Genomic DNA, 25,637 nt, shown 5'->3' with positions numbered 1-25,637 from the left:
AACACAAGTGCAACAGCACACTGGGTTGACATTTTCATTGAGATGGCCACCACATCCCAAGATCTCTTTCATGGTCGATCACCGCTAGCTCAGATCCCATCAGGCTATACTTGAAGTTGGGATTTTTTGCCCCAACGTGCATCACTTTACACTTGCTTACACTGAACCACATTTGTCATTTGGATGCCCGTTCTCCCAGTTTGGAGAGATCCTTTTGGAGCTCCTTGTAATCCCTTTTTGTTTTATCCACCCTAAATAATTTGGTGTCATCAGCAAAACTGGCCACTTCACTGCTCACTCCTCATTTCAGGTTAGAGAGGAAGGGGCAGTCTCACTGCATGAATGGAAATCCACTCATGAGATGTTGGATGGAGCCCTGTGATGCTCAAGTTACTACACACTAAGTCAACCAGTATCAATGCTTTAACGTGTGAGTGCTAGGGTATAACTAGACTAGTCACTTTGAGTTTTTTCCCCTCACTGTTCCTGGACAAATCTTCATCTGTTTTCCATACTTTTCTTCTCTGGACTTGGATTTTATAACTTGCATAAACATATTGACAGGTAAACAGCCCTAGACAAGTTATCTTTCTCGTCCATCTCTTCTCCCTAAAATGGCCATAGCTCACTGCAGGAGTACATGCTCTGCATGCACAAGGACTCAAGTTCAATCCCCAGCATCTCTAGGAAGAACTGGGAAAGACTCCTGTCTGAAACCCTGGAGAGCCACTGTCATTTAGCATCGACCAGGGGTGGGAAACCTTTTTGCCCCCTTACGCAGTGATGGATTGGGGGTTGCACACACACAGCCTTCCCCCTCACCCCCCTCTTTCTCTCTCACTCACACATGCACGCATACCATCTGAGTATGCAGGGATGGGAATATTTAAACTTCCCCTCCCTGTGCACGGAGTCCCACAGCACCTCCCCACTAGCACCAAGGTGATTGGTGCTTGGAACAGCTTTTCCCAGCACTAATCACTTGGGCAGGAGGGAGGCACGTGATTAAAATGGGGAGGAAGGCACAAGGGGATGACTCCACCCCCTCTCACCATAATCATGCTCTACACCACCTGCCAAACAGCTGTAGAACACTCGATACTTGTTCCTTGCCTTAATGGGTAAGATCTAGTTCTTGATCCTACGAACTAAAAAGGCTAAGAAAAACACAGAGGGCCTTACAAATAACAAACACGATAGGAGGAGTATGCATTTAGGAAGAAGGAAATGTGATGCAAAAACAAAGCAAGTTCACACATTTAAAATCTGTCAACATACGTGATGGGGGGAGGGGGAGAAGGTGGATAACGATTTGAATTCAGTGTGAAAATAAGACAAAGATGCTAAATTCATTATTAAATTATTTAGAAGTGACAAATCTTAACATCTACAGCCATCTGCCTAGTAATAATCTACCAGTTATAATTATGGAGCAAGAAAAAGAAAACTGATGTGTTTGAGAATAAAATTCTAAGAAGAAATGAGACAAGTTATCAATCCAGGTATTTAAAAATTATCAGCAAGCAAGCAGAGCACATTCGCTTTACAGGATTTCCCTTGCTAGGCCTGACACATAATTAGAGAAATGCAAATCTACAAAGCTAAATCAGGCAGATATCCAGAACTGAGTTTTTCTATTAGTAGATAACACATAAGTCTGCCTGGACAGTGTCCAAAGGATGCTGAAAACTCGGAAAGCTGAAGGACTAGATGAAGGTTGTGATTTACTGAAGGCAGTTTTAGCAGTCAAGAGGCTTTCAGATTCCTGTGTCAGCTGGGCTGGTTTTAGCAGTATACCAAATCTAGATTTGTTCCCCAAAAGAAGATGAAAAATACATGGAGATGAACTGAAGTAGGAAGTCCTGTATATTTCCACTGCAAGATATCGTCACGTGTCTCTATCTTGAGAGATAATAAAGCACTGGAGGGGCCTTTAAAAAGGGACATAAATACCTCTCAATGAGATCATGGTTCAGGCGAGTGCAGCAGCTCACCCAACAAGGACTCATTGCTGATATCCTGATTAAGAGTTCTGTAGAATTGCCTGCTTGCAATGTGAATAGCCTGCCTGTCCCTTTAAAAGTTATGAGAGAGTGGAAGAGGATGCAGTTGCAGGCATTTGTGTGTTCTTGGGGGGGTTGGGATGAGAAGCAGAGAGCTAAGATGAAAGCCAGTGGACCTCACTGACTTGTCACACTTATTACCCATTGCTGGCACCATTGGTCTCTGACACAGCCCAGATATGGCAATACAGGCAACAATGCATATGCAAAAACCGGGGCACAATTGGGAAGTGAACTGGGGCATGCATGTATCTCAGACAAAAGGTGCCTGGGGCAGCCTTTCATGGGACCCAGAACGGTCACAGGACGACTTATTGTGTAAGCCTCTCTTGTCCTTCCCCTCTTGAGTAGCACACAGCTATCCACCTTTTCATGCTACTGAGACAGCTGACCTTAGATGTAGCTAGCACTAAAAAGTATTTGGGGGAGCCATGTTTTTTTAAGCAGGTATGGGGAGAGGCAATACTGTAGCAGGTGCACGATCAAAGTGATGCACAACATAACGCAAAAAAACCCCACCCTATAAGGAGGAACACATTATATGTAAGAAACCTAAATTATTTTGCAATCAGCTCCTCTGATACATGAGGAAGCTAAGGCTATACAACACGTACACCTTGTGGCCTGTTGGACTCCAAGGCAACCCTAAGTTACACTTGTGCAAGCTTTGGTCCACTGTGTTTCATGGCTAGAGGATTATGGTGACTCGTAGCAAGTCCTCCCCGCCCTTGCTACACCAAAGAAAGTGGGTGGAGTTTCTGTTGAGTCACTAAGATCACTGGCCCCACGTCATGAACAAGCCGATTATCAACTACAGAGGAATGTAGTTAAATAGGTGTTAAAATGCATGTTTGACATCAAATGCCCACTTCATCTACTTGTGAGATATTGAGTTACATTGAATTTGCTTAAAAATTAGTCAGATTTGATTACATTTTAAAGTTCCTCAAAATTCGGGAAAAAATAATTACGTAGATTGTAATTTTGAGGTCTTCTGCAGTCTACAGAATGAAATACATGTTCATAGGTCTCCTCCTCTAGTGTTATGCTACAGATCACATTTTTTCACCACCTACATGGCATGGTTGCACATGATAACACACACAACTGTGTTACTTACAAACTCATGATGAGGCTCTGTCTCTTTTCTTAAAGGTGGATCAAATTTTACTTGGCCAACTATTGGAGAGAACAAATAAAGTAAAGGGTAAGGAAGAGTAAGGTCAAAGCAAAGTCATACAAAATATGTAAAGCATTTCACAGATAGAGCTTAAGACATAACAACTAGGTTTGCACAATACAACAAGCCAGAGTATGGACTGGGGTAGTTTGTACGACATGGCAGCCCGTAAGTTAAACAACCCATGGGCTGTCGTGAATGAGTGGGAGAGAGCAGATGCACGGCCTGCAGCGCACCTGCCACTTCTGTTGTTCCTTAGCAACCCACAATCGGCTCCATCATAAGTTGCTTGGCATGTCCTCCGAACCCAGAGCACACGGGGTTGTTTAGGGCCTAAACAAATGACCCAACTACAGAGGTAACAGATAACCCAATACAAGTCATTTGTTAAGTGCTGGGTTGTTTAGTCCCTAAATAACCCAGCGCTCTAGGTTTGGACAATATGATAAGCAACTTACGATGGAGCTGATCATCACTAAGGAGCAGCAGAAGTGGCAGGCACACTGCAGGCAGCACGTCCACTCTCTCCCGCTCGTGCACTTCAGCCCATGGGTTGTTTCGCCCATGGGTAGTTTAACCCATGGGCTGCTGAGCTGTGCAAACAAGGTTGTTGAGTATGGGTTGCGTGTGGGTTGTCGTTGCACTATGGGTTGTTGAATTGTGGCGTGTTGTGTGAACCCAACCGTGCCAACAAATCATGGTTTGTTGACTACGAACAACCCACAGTTCACAACCCAATAACAAACAATGGGTTCTCTTCCTGGGTTGTTCGTGGTTTGTTAACATGGCTGAATTCACACAACACAAAACAACCCACCCACACTCAACCCGTACTGTGGCTTGTTGTGTTGTGTGTACCCAGCTTATGTGATGTGGCCCTTGCTGCTTGCTTTCTAATTTTATATCACCTCTAACCTGGTGCCCTCCATAGGTGTTAGACTGCAACTCCCATAATAACCAGCCAGCACAAGCTTGAACAATTTGTGAGGAAACATATCATTTACACGTCTGAAAACAGTCATATCACGCTCTTGAAAAATACTGTTGTCAAGATGACATGAAATAGCCTTCAGCTTCAAAAATCTTTACTAAAAAGAAGACTGATGGATCACTGGAAAAGGTTTATCTTTAGAATAGGCATGACTGATAAAGGTTAACTCTCCTATGCTTGCAAAAATCTCTTTACTAATCTGATATTTGGGGGGGGGAAGACCCCATTTTTAAATTTAAAAAGACAGGAGATATCTTTGATAAGTACTCCAATTTATTCTAAGAAATATGAAATTCTATTAATAATTACAGCTTGTTGTACAGAGGTACAATTATACAGGGATGGCAGTTGGTGTAATGACCCCCAATGTTATAATAATTCCCACAGACCCTGCTGGATGCTTTTACTCATGAACTTTTCCTTCAACTCAAACTCTCCTGGAGGAGCAAATAATTAAAAAAATAATACTGGCCTGGATCCTGATTTAGGTACATGCACCTGGGCTGGTGGAAGGAGACTCCCCCAGCCCCCTAAGAATGTTATTCAGAAGGTTGGGGGACCTTACTGAACGGGATGGGCTGTGGTGCAGGAGAAAGGAGGATCCCCCCAAAAAAGATGGAGGCACCTTCTGTGAGTACAGCTTTGCTCCTGTAAGTACTTCAACCTGATTCTTGGGGATCCCACCCATTCAGCAAAGCTCCCAGACTCTGGGTAGCATTTTCACAAGGGCGGAAGAGCTGCTCTTCCATTTTTTGCAATTGGGCCAGACTGCTCAGTCTAGGATGGATGGTAGTGACCTAGTATGAATCACCAACACGTGTGTGAATATGGAAAGTATACCCACAATTATTTTAAACATCTGTGTACGTACTTACAATTTATTTCGGAGCGAGTTTTTTCTTCTCTCACATTTCTGCTTGTTGAGTGAATTCTATGAGGCACTAGAAGAGGCTAGGAAAAAATGTTACATCAAAAGTATGGTTTAATAAATGAATACAGATGCTCAATATGTCCTTCTTATTAATGTTCTTAAAAATACCTTTACACAATATTTTGCATATTTAATACCACTACAGACGTACAGGAATTTACCATGGCTATAATCTCCACTATGAAATTAAAGTACACTTAATGTGATTTAAATGCCATATTATGTAGACATTTTTATTGGAATACTTATAAAAATTTAAAGACAACAGCATATACATGCCTTACATTGGGCCAGTCTGCACCACGGTGGCTTGCTATAAGCTGTGGCATGGGATAGGCGCGATTTGCTTAATCACCGCCCAGCCATGGCTTATTGTGTCATCCAAATAACGCATGGGCTGTTGTAGGGTTATTTGAAGGTTTGTTTAACCCTGCAACAACAAATGCCGCCTGAATTTAGACAACACAACAAACTGTGGCTGGGCAGTGATTATACAAATGGCACCCAGCCCACACCACGGCTCAACAAGCTCTGGATCATACAAACAGGGTCGCTGTTTAAATTTAAGAAAAATACAAAAGCACTGAAAACTGTCAACGCGCTAATAAATGTTAGCAGCTCTAAGAGCTGTCTGATATGCTAACAGCCACTCATTACTGTCAAACTTGCCTAATATTGTATTTGTGATTAGCATCCGTTCATCGTTACTAACGGACTTAGGAAATGGAAATTTTTCCATGGAAAAATGAAACACTGGAAAAGCTTCTGCCCCACATCTCGATTCCTGTATTACAGATGGGAAAGGAGGCTCAGACTGAGAGACAGAGGCTTGCCCAAGGGAGACCAGAACCTAACTTGTAGCTGAGCTAAGATCTGACCTGAGCTCTTCTGGGCGTGTGCTTTTGAATGACTGTGCTACACCAGCCCTGTTTACTAGCCCTTGTTGAATGCATTAAAAAAATCAGCAAGGAAGAGAATAAAGTCAACAATGGGCACAATCTCTCTTGCTCCCCAAGGCCCCAGTCATAGCTGGCCTCTTGTGACACCACACAACCATGCAACAGACACCAGTACTGCTGCAATTGGCTAGAGCAGTTGCAACATCTTGCAGCTCAGAATAGCATGCCCCTGAATGTGTAGCTCCTGGCGGTTTGTTGCTGTTACATCTCTCACCAGTGTTGACAATTTCAGAAGCTACTGCACAGTGTGTGCGCGCTGTGGTGCTGGGCTTGCATAAATATAGATAATGCAGAGTTCAGCTGTTCAATTCTTGAACAATTTTTTTGGTCAAATGTCAGATTAAAAATAGTCAAGACCATTCTTCCAAACCTTTGCAATGAATAAACTTTCCATTTAAAAAAATCATCTAATAGAGATCTCAAAAAATGAAAGCATTCTACTGTACAACAACATTAAAGTTCTGAAGTCCTTCACATTGCTTTGAAATCACTGAAGGGAGCCCATACTACCGCCTAAATGTTCCTGAAGATGCTTACGATCAAATTATTGTTGTTGTTGTTGTCGTCGTCACTGATGCAGAAGCTTCCTCATGGGTTTTCATAAACTAGCCCTCAAACTGTAAGGCAGTTTCCACACTGCTTGCTGGAGTAAGCCTTGCTTATCTTTTGTTGACTGACACTCCAGGTTCAGTGGAGGCTGGTGGCTCTGATGTCAGTGAATCCGCTCTGGGTTTCAGTCAGAACTCTATAAGAGCTATCCAAAGCACCTTGGGTAGCTCCTTCAGAGTTCTGACTGAAACCCAGAGCTGATCCACCACCCCACTGCCATCAGAGCCACCAGCCTCCACTGATCAGGATACCACTTACAAGCGGTACAAGAGGTAAAGCTTTGGTTGCTTATTGGGATGTGAAGCCGAGATGTGTGCTTAGCTATCTTAGGCTTCTTTACTGTTTACAACTTACTGAAGCTTACTCAGAGTTAAGTCCCTATAAAACTGTTCAAGACTACAGGGGCTGCTGGAAATGTCTGGTCTAACCTCCGGCATAACATAACCTTCATTTATTTCCCTTTCAAGTCATGAAATGTCTATTTTGCTAAAACACAATTTCTAGAAAGGGGCCAACTTGTAATTTTTTCCACAAGTTTTCAGTGCACCCATATCAGGCAACTGAGTGCAGAAAACACAGTGAATACCCAGTAATCTCTCTCTCTCTCTCACACACACACACGCAGAACTTCACCATCTACTTGTCTGCATCTGTTCATCCAATTAACTTAATAAGTAGAGGCAGGGGAAGAGACATCAGTCTGCCAAACAGTCATGCCTCAATGGATGAAGGACTTTTATATAAGGTAATGCATTTCATACCAAGTGTGGTTTTCCACTAGGAGTAAATGCAATTTTTGAGGTGCAGTCTTAACTTTAAATTTACAAGTAAAATTCACAAATCTGTCCTTCTCCCTAGAAATATGTTGTGCCTTAAAACTGCTTATGCTCAAGCCTCTGGGGATTGCAGGAAGCTTTTCCACTGCTGCTTATATAGGGGGCCATTTTGTTGTACTTGTACTTATTGGGGGGAAAATTAACACCAGGTACTTTTTTTTTTAGTCAAGATGAGGCTGGATAGCCATCTGTCGGGGATGCTCTGACTTGGATTCCTGCAGTGAGCAGGGGGTTGGACTCGATGGCCTTGTAGGCCCCTTCCAACCCTACTGTTCTATGATTCTATGATTCTGTATCAGAATTTGAATTGCAAACGCTCTGAATGCTATAAGCAAGTAGCATTCTTACCTCAGGATCATCATCATCAAAATCATGGTAGGTGGAATGATCAGGATTATTCATTTTATCCAGCAGTTCAATAGCAAGGGTCCGGTTTAAGGGCTGGGTAACAAAGGGGTGCTAGAAATACAAAATGCAATAGAAGAGTAAGTGAATAAAACTTGCATTATAATTTGAAATCTTCAGTATAAATGGAGGCTTCCCAAAACATTGGGGCCAAGCTCCCTTAAGTCAACAGGAAAAACAACTTTGAGGACAGAATCCAATGGGGTGCTTATGCCCTGGGTGATTCTTTTCCGCCCTGCTGATTCCCTTCCGCAAGCAGTGGGTCCTGTCATTTCTGTTGTGCAAGCAGGGCCACCGCTTACACTAGGGAGATTTAGCACTTCCTAAAGGAAGCCTCGAAATGAGAGGAAACACTCATTTATGGAAGGAGGCAGGTCGGCGGAGCTCCCTTATGCAAGCTCCGCCAACCTGCCTCTTTCCAGAAATAAGTGTTTCTGCTCAGTTCAGGTTGCCCTGGAAGCACTAAATCGCTGTTGCACAAGCACTGGGATCACTTGCACAATGCAATCGGAAGGGCGCAAGAGAATCCACAGGATCATAAGCACCCCATTGAATTCTGCCCAATACCGCCTCACGATTAGCAAAAACAAAATTCGGACAGCAATGTTCACCTCCATGCCCCCACCCTCTAAAAGCACAGGGACAGGCAAAGTAAAGGGCAGCAGAAGCAGCAGCACACAACACGATTTCATGTACTCTGCGAGGGAGGAAATCAAGGAACCAAAAGAGGTGTTCCATAGGGCCTCGGCACCATATAAATATTGAATCAACTGGACATGCAAAACAGAACAATAAGCCTCAACCAACTGGTTCTCTCACACCCAACTCTCTGCGGTAGGAACTGCACCTCTTCAACTGTACCTCTTACGGAAGCTTTCCTCACATGATGACAGAGGATACAGATTAAATTTAAAACAATATGGAAAGTGAAAAAAAGGTTATACCTGTAATAGTTTTTCAGCTGTAGGTCTTTTTTTAGGATTCTTTGTGAGTGCCATTTTCACAAAATGATGGAAGCTATTTGACCTATAAAATGAAACTGCAGTCTTTAGAAAATTATTCAACAAACACAGTCATCAATACAATGCAGCTATATTGCCAAAATACTTACCATTTCATTTTGTCCTTTAGCTTGGGAGGTTGAAAGTTGCTTTTCGTCATTAAAAAGAGCGCTCTGGAAAGCAAGAACAATGGTGACTTTAAAAAATCCATGCCATTACTTTACATTCAGAAGGAGCAGCATTACATTTGTCTTCAGTAAGGGAAAGGTTAAAAAAAAGCTGCCAATAAACCATGACACCTTAAGTCAGGGGTGAGCAGAAAACAGACCTCCAGATGTTTTGGACTTCAATTCCCAGCATTCCTGACCACTGGCCATGCTGGGAAGGGCTTCTGGGAGTTGAAGTCCCAAACACCTGAGTATTTATCTTCTGCCTACTCCTGCCTTACATAGATGGTGAAGAGCAAAAGAAAAATAACTGACTCGCATAAAAAATTAGAGGCAGCAGCAATCTGTGCTTTTTAGATGCGGAGAAAGTCTTTGATGGCTAGTGTGGCTATATTTATTTGAAACTTAAGGCTGTGTGCAGACAACGGGTGCAACCCTGCACCCTGTGCTCATGGAACTAAGGGTATGCAGAAGCTCCTGCAAAAACTCTTCCTTCCGCCGTCAATAGTTTGGCATGTGATCTCCCGAGTGCGATGCAAGCCTGCATCTGTTAATAGCCAAAGCCTTTGGCATATTGCCAGCAGTGTTTTGTTGGCAGCTCTGCCCCAGGCTTCTGGCACACAGGCGACATCCAGCAAGAGCATAGCTACATGCAAAGGCCCAGAGAAGAGTTGCCAACGTGATGATACTGGCAATATGCAGGAGTTCTTTAGTTACTACTGAATGGCCCTAGTGGGTTGCAGCACATTCAGAAGACAGCACAGGAGTGCAGGGGGCAGGACTGCACCAAAAGTGGTCTGAAGTCACTCTGATCGAACCCTTGCTGCTCATGGTATACTGTTCATTTTCTGTCCCGTTATTGTCTCTAGTCAAACAGGCTTTTGTGATCTCTGAATATCTGTTGTCTGTAGACAGCCTTAAAATGGAAAGCAAATTTAAGAACTGCAACCACAATAAACCCAGTTCAAGACTCTGGATAGATAGAATATCATAACACCCTAAAATTAAGGAAACTACTAAGTAGGGGCTACCTTTACCCCCATTTTTATTCACAATAGCTTTAGAGCATATTCCTAGAGACATAAGAAAAAAAAGAATCCAGTTTCTTGCCTTTTTTTTCTTCCTCCATCACAAACAATTGCCAAAGCTGATCATGTTGGCCATCTGTTCAATGGTTATAGTAGGGTGCAGAGCTGCATGCGGGTTCTAAAGCCTGCGGTTAGTATGCTCTTATTGAACCAGTTCACGCAACACTCTGGGTTCACAATGGGTTATTTAACCCATGATGAGCCATGGTGTGTGCTGAGTGTCATTTTGAATCGGCAACCCCCAAGGGGCTTGCAGTATGTCATCTGAACCCAGCCATGGGGGCTATGCGAGGGTTAAACAATCCTCAGTTTATTGTAGGGTTATGCAAGTGTTATAACCCCTGATGGCCGGGTTTGGGCAACATGCCACAACCCTATTGGGGATTGCATATCCAAAATGGCACCTGGCATGCACCACAGCTCATCATGGGTTAAATTACCCATGGCGAATGTGGCGTGTCATGTGAACAGGGCCATTAAGAACACCTGCAAGTCACATTATTTGTCCTGTGGTAAATAATGTTTACCATAGGACAATGTTCTTATGGGTTCATTTTAAGTGTGCCCTAAGCATTCTAGCCTTATATATATAAATTACCAACCTCATTGGATGCAAGTCAAACATAGGAGGCTGAAGTTCTGCTAGTTCTATAGCAGTTATTCCAACAGCCCAAAGGTCACAGAGCTGATTATATCCACCTTTCCTTTCAACTGCAGCAACTTCAGGGGCCATCCTAAGGATAACAAAAAGCTGGTTTGGAAAATGCATTCTCATTCCTATATTTTGAAAGATCATGCAGCCTTTTCAATAAATTACAGTGTTCATCTTTCTGTTGCTCATTACACTTTTAATTAAGACACACATTGCAACTGCCCTTCCACTTTCATCTGTCTGGGCTGTTGAGGGCATGAGAACAGGCCAGGCTGTTTTTCATCTGACCAACTGGCAACCCTAACTTTGCCCCAGTTACTGCATGCAAAACTAAGGCTGAGAAAGCTTCAATGCAAGTCACTCAAGAATTGAAGCACAATCCAGCTTGAACCCTTCCAGCCCATAGGCCTTGAAATGAAAAGGAGTGGGAAGAAAGGAATTAAGGGACAGTTCATAAATCTGTCAGTAATCTTACAGGGGAGGGGCCACAGCTCAGTGCTATTGCCCCTGCTTTGCATGCAGAAAGTCCAAGGCTCAATCCCTGGCATCTTTAAGTAGGGCTAGGAAGGAATCCTGACTGAGACCCTGAAGAGCCACCACTGCCAGTCAGTGTTGACAATGCTGGGCTACATGGACCTGTGGTCTGACTCAGTACTAGGCAGCTTCCTATGTTGAGTCTGTCCTCCCAAATCAGCAGGTGTTCCTGTACGCTTAAGGGTTTCCCCATTTGCTTCAAGAGAAGGGTCAGCTCTGGGCATGCCTCACTTTGAGTTGTATCCAATTGTGTTCATCCACCAGCAGGACAGACACCTCTGGCAGAACATATCCTCCGCACATCACCCCAATCTACTCCAGAGGGTTGGGAAAGCCTCTGGAGCAGATCTGGGGGTTGCACAGTGGGGGAAGAGGGAGGGGAAATCTCTTCACATGAGATTGGATGTAGCCCCTTATATTTTTAGCAATATAACAAGTGCTATTGAATTAATGAATAAATAAAGGATAATTACCAATATGGTGTTCCAATGAAAGATTTCCTTTTGGCAATTGTAGCTGTTATTTGTGCTGCTACTCCAAAATCAGCTATAAAGGAAAATTAAGACAATAACTGATGTAATTATTTTCACATTTATCATGATAAACAGAACTGACACAGTATAGCCAAGTCAAGATTGTTATTAACTGGCCAGTACAACTTTTGGAAGCCTTTGTAATATTAGTTCCATATTTCTTCTAAGCATACTATCCTACGACACGGTGCAAGAAATAACAATTTTGTCAAAGCCTATAAACAAGGGCCACACGTTAATCTATTTCTTGTGAATTCCTAGATAATTATCTACATTTTGAATGGGATGACTAATCCTATTACCCTCCTTTTCTTCTCATTTCTTCTTTTAATTACGTTTGGCAGCAAATTCTTCATACAAGTTCATTCATTTAAATTGCACAGATTTTTAAAGTATTGGGTCATAATCCAAAGATATAGAGCCTTCCAATTTTCAGTGCAGCCATTCTGACAGCTGAAGAGACAAGCCATTTTTAAAAAGCTGAATAGCAGTGTGACTCTGACCAGAGAAGTTCTTGTGGCAAAAACATCAAGCCAAGCACTCGCCATGCACACATACAATTAATGTGGATTGCAGCCACAAGCTTTATTCTTTTGCCAGTTATGAGAAGCACAATAATACGACACTGAGCTGTACAACCAAAACATATACCAAAATTTAGCATATGGAATGTATATGGAAGTACTTACCTAATTTCACATGGCCGTTATCAGTTAGAAGAATATTTGCTCCCTTGGGGAAAAATGGTAACATACAGCTTCTTAGATTTCATTTTCTCTGAACTGTTATATTAATACCAACACACACTACAATTACATTCTTTTCAGAATTTATAATGTTTAGCATATAAATGCTAGAAATAGAACATAGCTATAATGCCAAATGTACAATCGTATATGGAAAACAAGGGTGGCAACAAACACAAACCGACCCTACCCACCTCAAGACAATAATGACAGAACTGCCTATCCACATATCAAGACATAGTAGAACAAATGCTTCAAATAGGGTATCCTAATGAAAATGTATCATGCCATTGTGAAATCTGACACAGGAGCACTGCATCACTCTATCACAGTGTTCTTCACTGCAAGGCCCAAGGGCCACTGGCAGCTCCCAGCCTCTCTCTTTCATTCACTCTCTCTCTCTTTTTGCAGTAGCTGCTCACTCTCAGGAGAGTCTTTTTGCTTAGCTGTGTGCCAGCTGCTGTGATCTGGGCTACTAGAGGAGGCTTTGGGGGATGGGGAGTCAGAAGACCTGCCGCACATCAGCTGTAAGGTTGGGGACTGGGAAAGGAGAATGCTGGAGCAATTAGCCAATCAGCTGTGGTGGCAGAGAAGCACAAGAGACAAAGAGCAACATGATTGGCTAGCTGAAGTGATGGACTGTGCACCCCTTCCCACTGCACCTTTCTCCCAAAATCATTCCTCAGGTTTGACAGACCCTCCAGGCAAAGTGGACTGAGTTCAATCAGGACAATTTAAATCTAGTTTCCCATTAATACTTCTTTATATATTTCCTAAACAATGGTGCAAACCTGGCCATGAAGCCATGTTAATTTACCACTAAATACAGTATTATTTACATCATATAGGAGGGGATACTTTGTATAATGTTTTAGATAACTTAACTTTTACTAATTTTAGATCGTGTTAGAGAACACACTAGTTAATGGATTACTTTGCTGGCTAACCACATTATTCAGATTACTTAATATTAACCAAGCTATTATTTAACTGAAACTTGGTATTTACGATTTTAAAAACAAATATATCCAATTTCAACCTAAAACATCAGATATTTATTTATTTTCAAATTCATTTTTATCCACCCTGACTCCAAGATTATGACATCAGATACGAGTAAATCAGCAAAAGTCAGGTGCCCCCAGTTGTCTGAGCAAAAGTGCCTTTTGCTCACACAAGGCCCGCTTTGGATTCAAGACAGTTTCCTGTCCAAGTTACATCATTGTCTAATATAATTCTGAAAAGATTATGGAGTGGTGTAGAGCTAACACAGGCAATCTCTTAACTATGATTTTGGAGGAGGCTGCAGGAATATGCACACTCCGCTTCCTCCCCAAATTCCATCCCCAGTAATCTTATCCACAGTTAAGTGTCACTTCAGTAATGCTAACCACGGCTAAAACTAACAGTTTCCTAACCAGCTTCAACCTCTGGCTATGAGGAAGTGTTGATTAGTTATTAAACATTGTCAGTGGTGGTATAATAACCTATGGTTAAAGTGGATGGGGAAATTTGAGTGAGAATGACTGGAGAGGGCACACGATCCCACATACCACTCCTGGACTGGTTAAGAAATCACCAGCGTTATGTTGCACCAGCCCCTAAGTGCTAACAGTAAGATTTCAAAGAGTACAAATCATGTACAGTTTTCCATTTACAAAGCCAGAAGCCAAAGAAACCAAGAAGAAAATACTGAACTGCATCAAATGACACAAATGCTTGTATCATGTATAGATTCTATAAAAACTGTTCAGATTGAATACCAAACCACATTAAATGAGAATGTACTCCATATCCGAGAATCCCACCACTGTTCAGGACTGATTCATTGGGAGAAAAGATACACGGATGGACTACTTCCTACACAAAATCAGCTATTTTGTTTACTAAACAGTAAAGTGTGCAAAACTAATGCAGGCGCTTAACAAAACCATAATCACTGCCCACAGAGCTTGAGATCAAACTGAAGCGGCAAAATACGCAGTTCATGTACAAAAGGACAGTGTGCAGCTGATAAAGACAAAGAAGAAATCATGACACAGATGCACTTGTTTGTGCCAGTGTTCCAAACGCAGGGATATAAGGAATGGTACTTCCTTCAAACTGTAAACTCTAGCTTGGATCTATGGAGCCATGAGCTTAACAGGGCTTTCCTGCCCCTTTCCCCCTGTAGCATCTTACAGCCCCCACAAAACCAATTCCTAAGGCTTAGGGTGTTTCTGGAAAGGCATGATATATAGTACAAAGGACTACAATTGGAAGGGGGAGCTGGTGGAAACTGGGGTTCCACCCTTGCATGAGCAGAACTGCCTTCTGCTTGTGCAGGGGGTGCTCCAGTTCTCACCTTATGCCTTCCTCAACTTAAGAGCACTTTTGCATCACCTACCAATGTGCAATAACTACAACACAGGGATATTTCTGGATGAATATTAGCTCCATTATAACATCATCACTATACCTTTTTAAAAAGCTCCCCCTCCTTCATAAAGACATTTTCATATTATCACAATAAAAAACCTTTAGACATAAAATAGTCTTATGTTTCATTTTACATTTGAATTGGGAATTCTATACACTTCAAGAAAAAAAACTAAACAGTCCTACCTTTATGTCTCTGTGCATTTTTCCTTTACTGTGAAGATAATATAATCCCTACAGTTAAAAAAAAAAAGTTGTTAGAAAAACACATACATTGTATCTGTGTGTGCATCCATATTTTATTGGATACTGGAAAACCTAACTAGATTCTTAAAACTAAATGATACATCAATAAAATGATACATCATTTTATTTTAGATACATCAGCATCAACTGCATGACCAACCTATGTTCGAAGAGATGACAGAAGAAAAGAGGAAGGGAGCAGGAGCAAGACAATTTTACTCTCCGCTATAAAGTCAGGCTCATAAGAAGTCACCCTTCCGGACGTGTTCAATGGCATCATCGATGACTTAAAGTTAGGCAAAAGCAGTAAGCATGAGAGGAGCACACAGCTGTACTGAAGCACACTGATGTGGAATCCTAACCACATCAGTGTGTTCTAAGCACACTGCAATCAATGATCTTTCCTTCTGAGTAAATGTGTCTGGGATTTGGGTGCCAGACATTTCTCTTTTGTGATATACTGGCTGTTTAACCCCACTTAAAAATAGTCAGAAGCACACAGAATCTTTGTGACCATCAGAGCAGCTCACCTTAGGCCTAAAATTCAAAGGCAAAGCCTATGCATAGGACATATCCCTGCCACCCTATGCCAAAACACACACACACACACACACACACACACGGACAAATGCATAAGCTGCAGCACTGGGTTGTTGTTTTGTGTATGTGTGCATGTGTCAGATGGCAACTCAGGATCAGACAAGGAGCTTTACTTTTAGGCAAAGACCAAGGAAATATTGTAACATAGAAGATCAGCAGCATAGCTTAAGCTATAATTGATATGCAATTTCACAGCCATCATTTATCTGATGAAACATCTGGTGTCTTATCTTTTTCCTCCAGATTATTTCTATCCAAAAGGATAACAGTGTAGGACTTGTATTTACCTGTAGTGTTTCTCTGCTAACATAAGCAATCTGCTGTTCTGAGAGAGGTCCAGTCACTGGAAAAGAATAACCCCACCCCCGCAAAAAGATGAATAAGAACATTCATTACATTTTTCATTGTTAACCTTGAACACCTCACTCAAATGTTATTCTTATTCTCTCACATACATGCACACGGAGGCCGGGTTCGCACAACTGCAGGAGTAAAAGAAGCCACCGCAGCTTCTCCCTCTCCCCTGGACGTGCTGCACGCCATTTGCTTACATAATTACTCACGCTGCAGTGCGGGTGGGCAGGTTGTCTGAATCCAGAGCACGGCATGGGTGACTTCGTATCCATTGTGCTGTATGGGTTGTAGGGTGGGTATGATGCCACCCCCACCACACTGCGTGCCGGGTTCAGACGACATGCCAACCCACGCTGCAATGTGGGTGATTATGTAAACAACCGGCACACAGTATGTGCGGGGGCGAAGCCATGTTGGCTTCTCTTACCCCCGCGATCATGTGAACTCACAGAGTTATTGTTTCTGGCTCCAAAACAAAAATTGCAGAGGAAAGACAGCCCCTTATATTGTGCCAGAAAGTCAAGAAATTCAGACTGGGATTCACACTGATGCTCCAAAGGACTACAGCGACACTCTGTTCAGTGGATGTCTTACTCCTTTGGCCTTCACAGGAAAAGAAACCCACATTCACTGAAGTAGGTTCCAAAGTGTTAAACTATCTTCACATATTTGCCTTTGTTTCTCCCTTCTCACCTTTAAAAAGCACCTGGATTGAAAAAAGAAGTGCCATTGGTTCCCTTTTATTTATTTACCTATTTGATTGATATCCCACCTTTCTAACAAAAATGACACTCAAGGTGGCTTTTCATGTCTTTCTTTCCTCATGCTTTCCTTAAGAATTAGTTTAATATTTTTATGAGATTTGATTATGACTGTAATACAATCAATTATTAATTATGGGTTTTATTATTTCTTTTGTTGTTGTATATTATTAATTCATTATTCCATTCTTTATTCCATACTATTCCATTCTTCAGTCTGTAAATCCTTGAGCACTGTTTCTTAGTGCTGCAAGAGTTTATAAATAAGAGTTTAATTTTATAAATAAACTATAAAGAGTGAAGGAAAACCATCAGTGAGCTGGCAGGATGTGGTGGCAGGGAGGGCTACATACATTTTAAAAAACCATCCAAGTCTACAACGTCCTTCACGACCTGAGTGAAATGAGCCCAGTCTATGCATATGAAGTCCATACCAGTACTTTCCTTTTTGTGGAAAATTATAGGTGGATGAGCGGAACTGAATTTAGGTGAAGGCAACATGTGCAGTTGTAACATCTAATTTAAACTGTTTAAGAACTCCATTGCAATATAGAGAAGAGAGCATGCTGAAATCTTTTGGATTTTACTACTTTCAAATCTAATTGTTGACACTGGCCTGGTGTGAGAAACAGCTTGGAAATTAATTAAGAGACAGAATATTTCACTCTTTAAAAAACCAGGTTTGTAGCCAAAATCAGTAGTAACAGGAAAGCATTAGCTCCCGACATCTGTTCACGTAAAATAAGATCATTTCCTAACACACAGGTGGCACCATCACAAGGACATCAATCATTGCTTTTAACAGAGAAAGATGGGAATGACTAAGCATAAAGAAGTAACACACAACAAGCTTGCACAAGTTAAGAGCTCCTTTTTGACCGGCATAAGTAATAGTGACAGCTTCAGTATCACAGAAGTCAGGCTATTATTCAACCATTAAAAAAATCCTCCACTTTGCAGTTGTGCTTTTTCTTTCAACTACTATAAGTGGAATGGTGTGGTCCAGAGGAATAAGGGAGAAGGAGATCAGCAAGACTGGTAAGGAAACTGCTTTGTAACACAGCAACAGCTCAACCACAGCCAGAGAAAGTCTGGGTGAACAAGGGCATTTTCAGGAGGTGTTTAAAACATTGCACATTTTCTGCCCCGACCTGCACAAGGGAGGGTGTTCCAGAGGGTGGGTGCCACCACTGTGAAAGCCCGCCTTCAAGATATTTCATGGCAACATTCTGTTGGTTGTGAAATGATCAGTAACACCTCCTTTGAAGATCTTAAAGGTTGGCTGGGTATATATAGGGGAAGGCAATCTGCTAGGTATTCTGGTCCAAGTTGCTTAGGGCTTTGTATGTCAACAACATAACCTTGAACATGGCTTGGTAGCTAATAGGAAGTCAGTGTAGTTCAGGTGTAATGTGAACATGGCTAGCGGTCCCTCTGAGCACCCAAGCTGCTGCACTCTGCACTAGCTTCAGCTTTCGAACCAGGTGCAAGGGCAGCCCCACCCAGAGTGCATTACAGTAATCTAGTTGTGAAGTTACCAGGGCATGAACCATAGTGGTTAGGCTATTCGCTATCCAGGAATGGGCGTAGGTGTTACACTAACTGAAGCCACTGAGATTACCTGCGCCTCCAGTGACAAAGATGGATCTAGGAGCACCCCCAAACTATGGGCCTGAACCTATTCCTTCAGAGAGAGTGAAACCCCATTCAGAAGAGGTAAACAACCCAATTTCCGGACAAGGGAACCTCCCACCCATAGGGTCTCTGTCTTATAACTGTATTATCAATTTATTGGCCTCATCCAGCCCATAAGTACATCCAGGCACCAGTTCAGGATGTGCACGGCCTCTCCTGACACAGACATTACAGAGAAACAGAGCTGGCTATCATCAGCATACTGATGACACCTTGTCCCAAATTTCCTAATGACCACTCCCAAAGGCTTCAGATAGATGTTGAACAACACTGGGGACAAAACAGTAACCTGTGGCACCTTGTAGTACACCTGCCAGTGAGCACAGTCACCCAGTGTTATTCTCTGAAACCACCTCTGGAAGAGCTGAAACACCATAAAATGATTCCCCCAACTGCCAGAGATGGTCCACAAGGTACCGTGGTCAATGATATGAATAAGTCTACATTTTTCCCCTCGCCCCTATGGTTTGTCATATCCCCGAATGAGGTTGGATTAACTTTTTAAGGCCTACTATAGGGTGGCCCCAACCCTATGGAATTCTTTCCCAAGGGATACATGGCTGGCTCCCTCTGTAACTGCTTTTAAGAGGGTTTTAAAAACACAACTGTTTTTCTGGCTTTTACTTGGAAAAGTTTTTTGTATTTGCTGCTGCTGCATATTTGAAATGTATTGTATTTTGTATTTATTTTAACTAGCTTATTTTAAATTTGTTTAGATTTAAGGTGGTTTTATAGGTCTTGAAAGGCTGTTTTTTCAGTGACCTTGTTTTGACTCCATTTCTACTGGCACTCACCAGTGAGTTCACTATAAAGAGGAGTGATTTGTAAGATACATATTTGATTCCATCATAGAAAGGTAGGATATAAAATATTCCTCAATATTTGATTCCATCATAGAAAGGTAGGATATAAAATATGTAGATAAATAAATATTAAGTTTTGCTGAGAGCAACAGGGCTTAATTGTATGCAAGATCACAGCGTAAGTCTTTCATGATTGCGTACTGAAAAAAACCAAAGATTGAAGCAACATGGACAGAACATCAGCTCACTTTACTTGTTCCTTTTCTTTAGTGAACAGTGGTGTGTGACTAAAAAATGTACTGCAATCCAATATGAGTGTCCATTCCATATATATTTAGGTGGACTGAAAGTTCAGAGGTATCCCACCCACTCTCTAACCTCTCTTACACAACATTTTACATAACTACATTTTACATAACTACACCCTTACACTGCAACCAACCACAAACTCACAATTACCAGTGCTGGAAACAAAACAAAGTAGTGTTGAGAAACATAATTAAGGAAGAAAGGCACACATCTTGAGCAGTTATTATAGTCAGCGAAGATTCTTATTATTGTCAAGAGGCTTGGCTTGTTATTTCCTGATGCCTATGGGCTATAATTGGTACACCGGGTAGTAGATTCTCTCTAGTCTTCAAAACAAACTTTTCTGTGCCCAACATCAAATTATTGAAAGAGACAATAGAGCTCTCTTAAATTTTCAGCTTTCTATTTACATTCCCCCCAGAAAGTTACACCTCTCTTTAACTTACCATGGTAAATGTCTTGTAATGAACCACCGCCACAGAACTCCATACAAATCCACAGTTTGTCACGTCTATAAAACATAGGTTTTATCAGTTTTGCATACTTATAAACAATGACTGCAGTCTTAAATATTAGCAATGATCATTTTGTCATACTTTTTGGATAAAAGCTATTGCCTATTTCTTAAATGTATTTACATTTCTGGAGCACAAGCCTGCATTATTATACAGAGTGCCTTTTGCCCTGCACACTTCAGTCTCTTTATCTCCTGCTGCAGACTCCAAAACCAACAAAGAGTGTTCTTATGACCATTTCAAGTGTGCATCAAGACCATATACAGAAGTGTTCTGAATCATTGATGGAATTTTCTGCTCAGAAATCTTGCTGAAGGAAATTATGTAAGTACATTTTGTTTGGGCTGGCAATTCAGTGGCCAAGCCTGGGATTAGTTGGTATTTTATGCTCTGTTGGATTTTCTCTTGGGGTTTTACTGTCAATTTTTACACATTTAGTTTTAAAATGATGTAAACCACCCAGAACCTTCAGAGTAGGCAGGGGGAAAATATCTAAAATAAATACAAAACCAAGCAAGGCAGCACATAATATGCCTACATGATTCAGAATATTGCCAAGCCGTGACACAGTAACGTTTAAAATTTATTGCACAATGTAAAAAGATGCAAGACACACATCAATATTTTTTATGAATCTCCTAACAAGTCAGGCTGCATCTTAGTTTTCTGGTTAATTTACTATCTTTGTAATGGCACAGACAATATATTGGTCATATTTGTCCTACTATTTTAGAAACTTTTGCTGTTTCTTCCCAATCATAAAGAGTAATAAAACAAACATTTTCAAGCCTATTCTACCTAGTAGTTAAACCAAAGAAGTTCACATTAAAAGCCAGTAGTCTTAAGTCAAACACAGAATTTGATATTTAGGATTACATCACACGAAGGTCTTAACAACCCAACTTCTAAAATCGTGGGCTGACTATGCGACAAGATATACAGTATTTTATTAATTGTAATTTTTTTATTAATAAGAAACTTAAGATGTTGAAATGAAATGAATTTATGCCACTAGAAGACCAAGAATACACTCAATGGCTGTGTTCACATTAACCCTAAGCCATGGTTTAGTGCCACATGCCAAAGCTGGAATGAGCATGAGTGAGACCTGGGTCAACATGCGCTCCCCTCTCCTCTTCCTGTGTGGCTGGCAGCATTTACTTTCTGAATCTCAGCTTGCTGCTGCATGTGAACTAAGGATTGGGATTTATAAGAAACCGTGGTCTGTTAGAAAACAACTATCAAACCATGGTTTCCTGAAGCTGCCTTTTTAAATTAACCAGAATTTGCTAAAAACCACAAGAAGAGTACCAGGGAAACTGATGATTTACATTATGTGAGAACTAGGCCAAAGAAACTTAATTGTAAGGAGCCTTAATAACTCAATGAGTCTTAATAGAACAAGGAGTAAAGCTTTAAACAGACTGCTCAATGGAAAATATCCTCAGCTGAGGTTCAAAAGTATGGCCTGGTTCACACATAACTACAATATGAGTTGAGTATTGGATGTCGTTGAATCAAGGGTTGTCGTTAGGTGCAAACCCTGCACTACGGTTTAACTCTGGGTTGTCCGTGATTAACCACCCATAATTAAACCACACAGCAGGGTTCACATGGAATGACAACCCACAATTCAACAATAATCCATACTCAATCCATACTCTGGGGTGTTGTTACATGCAAACCAGGTCAACGTGTCAGAAATGTGGTTACACTCCTGAAAAAAATTCAGAATATATTTAGGCTTTATGGGCTGTGAGAAGTTCCAGTGTGACTTAGGACTTACGGATCAATTGTGCAAATATTTCTGCCCCAGTAGAACAGAAATCCCTAGGGTGAGCAGGTGCATAGAAGGCAGCTCTCCAATACTTTTAATAGTTGGGAAGAAGACATTTATACAGATGTAGCGCCTTTTAGTCCTTCATGACAAGCCTGCACCTGCCAGAATTCCCTCTTGCACACAGTTATTAGAGGCACAGAAGCCCTTTGCACCTGGTCACCCCAGAAGTCAAGCCACAATCAACATTACTTTAATGTTGCATTTTGTACCAAAGTTTATTCTAGTAATTCCTTGACAAATTAAGGACTTTAGCAGAACCTGAAGTCTAATAAGTCAAAGCAACGTTGATGACAAACTGTGTCATACTGAAGAATCACAACAGTGAAGACATTCAGAATTCATTAAGCAACAAGAGATTTCCAAACTGTAATAAAATGAACCTAAAATGTGACAGTCAAGTAGGATAGTCAACTCCACCCCCACTGACTCCTGCACCTTTAACAGCTCTGGGCATGTGGAAATTTGGCAGAAGAGACTTTCCTCTCATCACTACAAATCAATGGCAGGAAGAGCTTCACCTACTAAATTACTGCTTGTCAGGGCAAGGAGCCCTGCCAGAGAAAAAGCCGGCAACCTGATCATAAAGAGAAATGCTAAAAAGGAATGCCTCAGTCTTTAATTAATTCAGATAAGGTACTGAGTGGGATTTGTTTAACTGATGGATAGCAGCATTAATTAATTAGTCAGCATGACTAACTGGTTGATTTTTTAATCACTGATTAAAAGGATCATCTGAACTCTTAGATCACAAGAATCCATTCAATTCCTCTACCTAGACTGTGTTCTATCCCTATCCTTCTTGATGCTGGCAGAAAAATACCCATTATGCCTGAACAAATGGTCGCTGGACATACTGGCTGGGAGCTATGGGAGTTGCAGTCCAACACATCTGGAGGGCACTAGGTTGGCGAAGACTGGTGTTGAGCAGATAGAGAAAAAGAAAGCAAAGGCAGGGTGTTTGCGGGGGTGGAGAGAGCCTGCCTAGTCATCTTCCAGAGCAAGGGTTAAACTGTCCAGTGCGGACTCTAGGGAAGGAACAACCAATGAGTCTAAAGTGATTTGTTATGGATATGAGAAAGCAGACGGTACTCCCTAGGGAGTGCAGGATACCACAGATGATTAGAAGTTGGTGCTGGCAAATTCCCTACCCTACCCACCCAAATCCAGGGTCATGGTAGTCTTTTATGACTGCAAGTAGTGAAGAATTCTTAGATTAATAAAGTACACCATAAAAGTTATACCTGAGATAGCTGCCAAAATAAGCAACAATGTTGGGATGCTTACAGTCTTTCATCATAATGATTTCCTGCTGAACAACAGCAAAATCTTCACCTAGAAAAGAGAGCACTTCTTTTTTTAGTAATTCAATAATGGGGATAATACTGGCCTACTTTAATGTACAACAAGAATGTTGTAAAGATTAACAAGAAATCATATGTTTGAAGCACTTCAAATGTTTAAAATTTGCTATATGAACATTATGTATTATTATTTCCTCCACACTATTTCTTTTCTTCCACATAGCTCAGGACCCCAGGATCTCATGGACTGTCTCTCCCCATATGAACCTACCCAGTCCCTGAGGTCAGCTTCAGAGGCCCTTATCTGTGCGCCCCCTCCAAGAGATGTTCCCCAGGGAAGGGTGGCAGTTTGGAAATGGGCCTATTCTGTGATAGTTCCATATTTATGGAATGCTCTCCCTACTGAAGTTTGCTTGGCACTGCCACTACCATCATTTTGGTGCCAGGCAAAGACATAGTTATTTTCCCAGGACATCGGGCATATGGCCCAACTGTTGTGGAGCACTTTTATGGTGTTCATTCTAGGTTGTGCTGAGGGGGTGGAAGAGTTACGTATTTTTAATGAACACTTTTTGTGTTGTCTTGTTTTCAGATCATGTTTTTATGGTGTTCATTTTATTTGTATTATTGTGCTGATTATGATATATATTGATTTTAGTTTCCCCCCATTCTATTAATTATGAATTTCTCTATTTGTGTGTATAAGTTGTTTTGAGACAGCTTTCTGCAGTGAGAAGCAACACATAAATTTAATAAATCATCATCAACAGCAGCAGCAGCACACTCATTCAGACTGTTGTTTACATTAAACAACCCTGAGCAATGGTTAACTTTTGATATTATCTTGTTAAACTGCACTGATGAGTACTGAAATCCAAAGGGCTTGCTCATTCAAAAGGTTTTGATTATTCTAATCTGATAGCAAGAGTGGAACTGCATGTGCTGTGGCCACTGAAAATGGCTTTCCTACACTGAATTTTTCTCCCAGTCCTCTTAACATTTAAGGCAGACTTGCCTGATGTGACAACAGCACAATACATGAGTGTTTCCTTATCCCGCAATACTAGATGCTGCTGGTGGGGAAACACCACAGATATCAGCTGCCTAAACTTTATAGGGATAGGGAAAACTGGACATGAGTTTTCTATTTTTGGCAATAGCCCTGTGTAAGATATCATGTTCAGTTCCTTCCAAAGGGCTGCTACACATGCAGCGACTTCCTAAATAGAAATTATTTATGCATAAGAAAACATTCCCATAGGCATGTAGTATACATGTCTATTTCTCTGTGTGTTGGGAAGTTGCAGCCAATAGCTATCAGAATTATGCAAAACAGGTTAATTTGCGCACACGTATAAGGCACACTTCATATTGCTTTCAAGATTCAGATTTTCAAAGGGTATGGAATGTTTGGCAAAGATAACTACAGAATATATGTGAATATGGGGAATGACACAGCAGGAACAGAAACCAGAGAATAGCAGCTACGGTGAACACTGAAATGTCATATCTGGGATTATGAGAAGCTCTGCAGAGATCTACCCTATTCTCATGTTTAACCAGACACTGCCCACACACTTTACAAGCTTTTCTCCACAGCTGTTAAGCATTAGGAATATTTTCATTTTTAAAGCAAAATCTGATATGCTGCAGGAACTACACTAGTCTAGTTCCACATTCCAAGGATGCGCAGATACACATAGCCCATACTATTAGCAATACCCCAGTTTCTAGTTCCATTCAAAAACCATGTAGCCTCCTTGTATGTTTGGCTTGGCACAGCCTACTCTACAGAAGGAAGTTTATCCCTTTGTTCTTTCCTCTGTACCCTTACTATGCTGGTCTCTAGGTGTTCTGTAACTTACAAAGGTCCTTGAAACATAGCCAAAGAGTTACCTACTGCTACTTTCCTGCTTAGATCATCTTCTTAAATAGAACACACAATTTCATTATATTGTGACCTTACAATAAGCCTTCTGGAAATACAAGGCAGAGAGCTAGCAAATGTTTCTCTCTTTTTTCTGGCCAGCCTTGCTAACAGATGGTTGTTATCCCAATCTTCCTACTGCCACATCTTTTTTTCTAGTTTTTATTTTAAAA

At 41.3% G+C, this 25,637-nt stretch overlaps 1 protein-coding gene across 9 annotated transcripts in view; it reads right to left on the bottom strand.

Annotated features, from left to right (window-relative positions):
• The window catches only part of MAP4K3 (mitogen-activated protein kinase kinase kinase kinase 3), an 88,552-nt gene that overhangs the window by 49,499 nt on the left and 13,416 nt on the right, over positions 1-25,637 (bottom strand). For all 9 annotated transcript variants that reach the window (XM_084829126.1, XM_084829124.1, XM_084829128.1 and 6 more), the window contains exons 3-14: positions 23,478-23,568; positions 20,328-20,392; positions 16,247-16,302; positions 15,300-15,347; positions 12,639-12,681; positions 11,890-11,962; positions 10,833-10,964; positions 9,086-9,148; positions 8,919-9,000; positions 7,918-8,028; positions 5,110-5,185; positions 3,184-3,242 (exon numbers count right to left, since the gene is read on the bottom strand). In XM_084829126.1, the coding sequence (XP_084685252.1) occupies positions 3,184-3,242; positions 5,110-5,185; positions 7,918-8,028; positions 8,919-9,000; positions 9,086-9,148; positions 10,833-10,964; positions 11,890-11,962; positions 12,639-12,681; positions 15,300-15,347; positions 16,247-16,302; positions 20,328-20,392; positions 23,478-23,568 (899 nt within the window). The remainder of the gene's footprint in view (positions 1-3,183; positions 3,243-5,109; positions 5,186-7,917; positions 8,029-8,918; positions 9,001-9,085; positions 9,149-10,832; positions 10,965-11,889; positions 11,963-12,638; positions 12,682-15,299; positions 15,348-16,246; positions 16,303-20,327; positions 20,393-23,477; positions 23,569-25,637) is intronic.

The sequence above is a fragment of the Heloderma suspectum genome, chromosome 1 (genome assembly GCF_057233095.1).
Source record: "Heloderma suspectum isolate Gila_16-S chromosome 1, 16-S_ref, whole genome shotgun sequence".
NCBI lineage: Eukaryota > Metazoa > Chordata > Lepidosauria > Squamata > Helodermatidae > Heloderma > Heloderma suspectum.
This window is presented reverse-complemented; position numbering and strand designations above follow the sequence as displayed.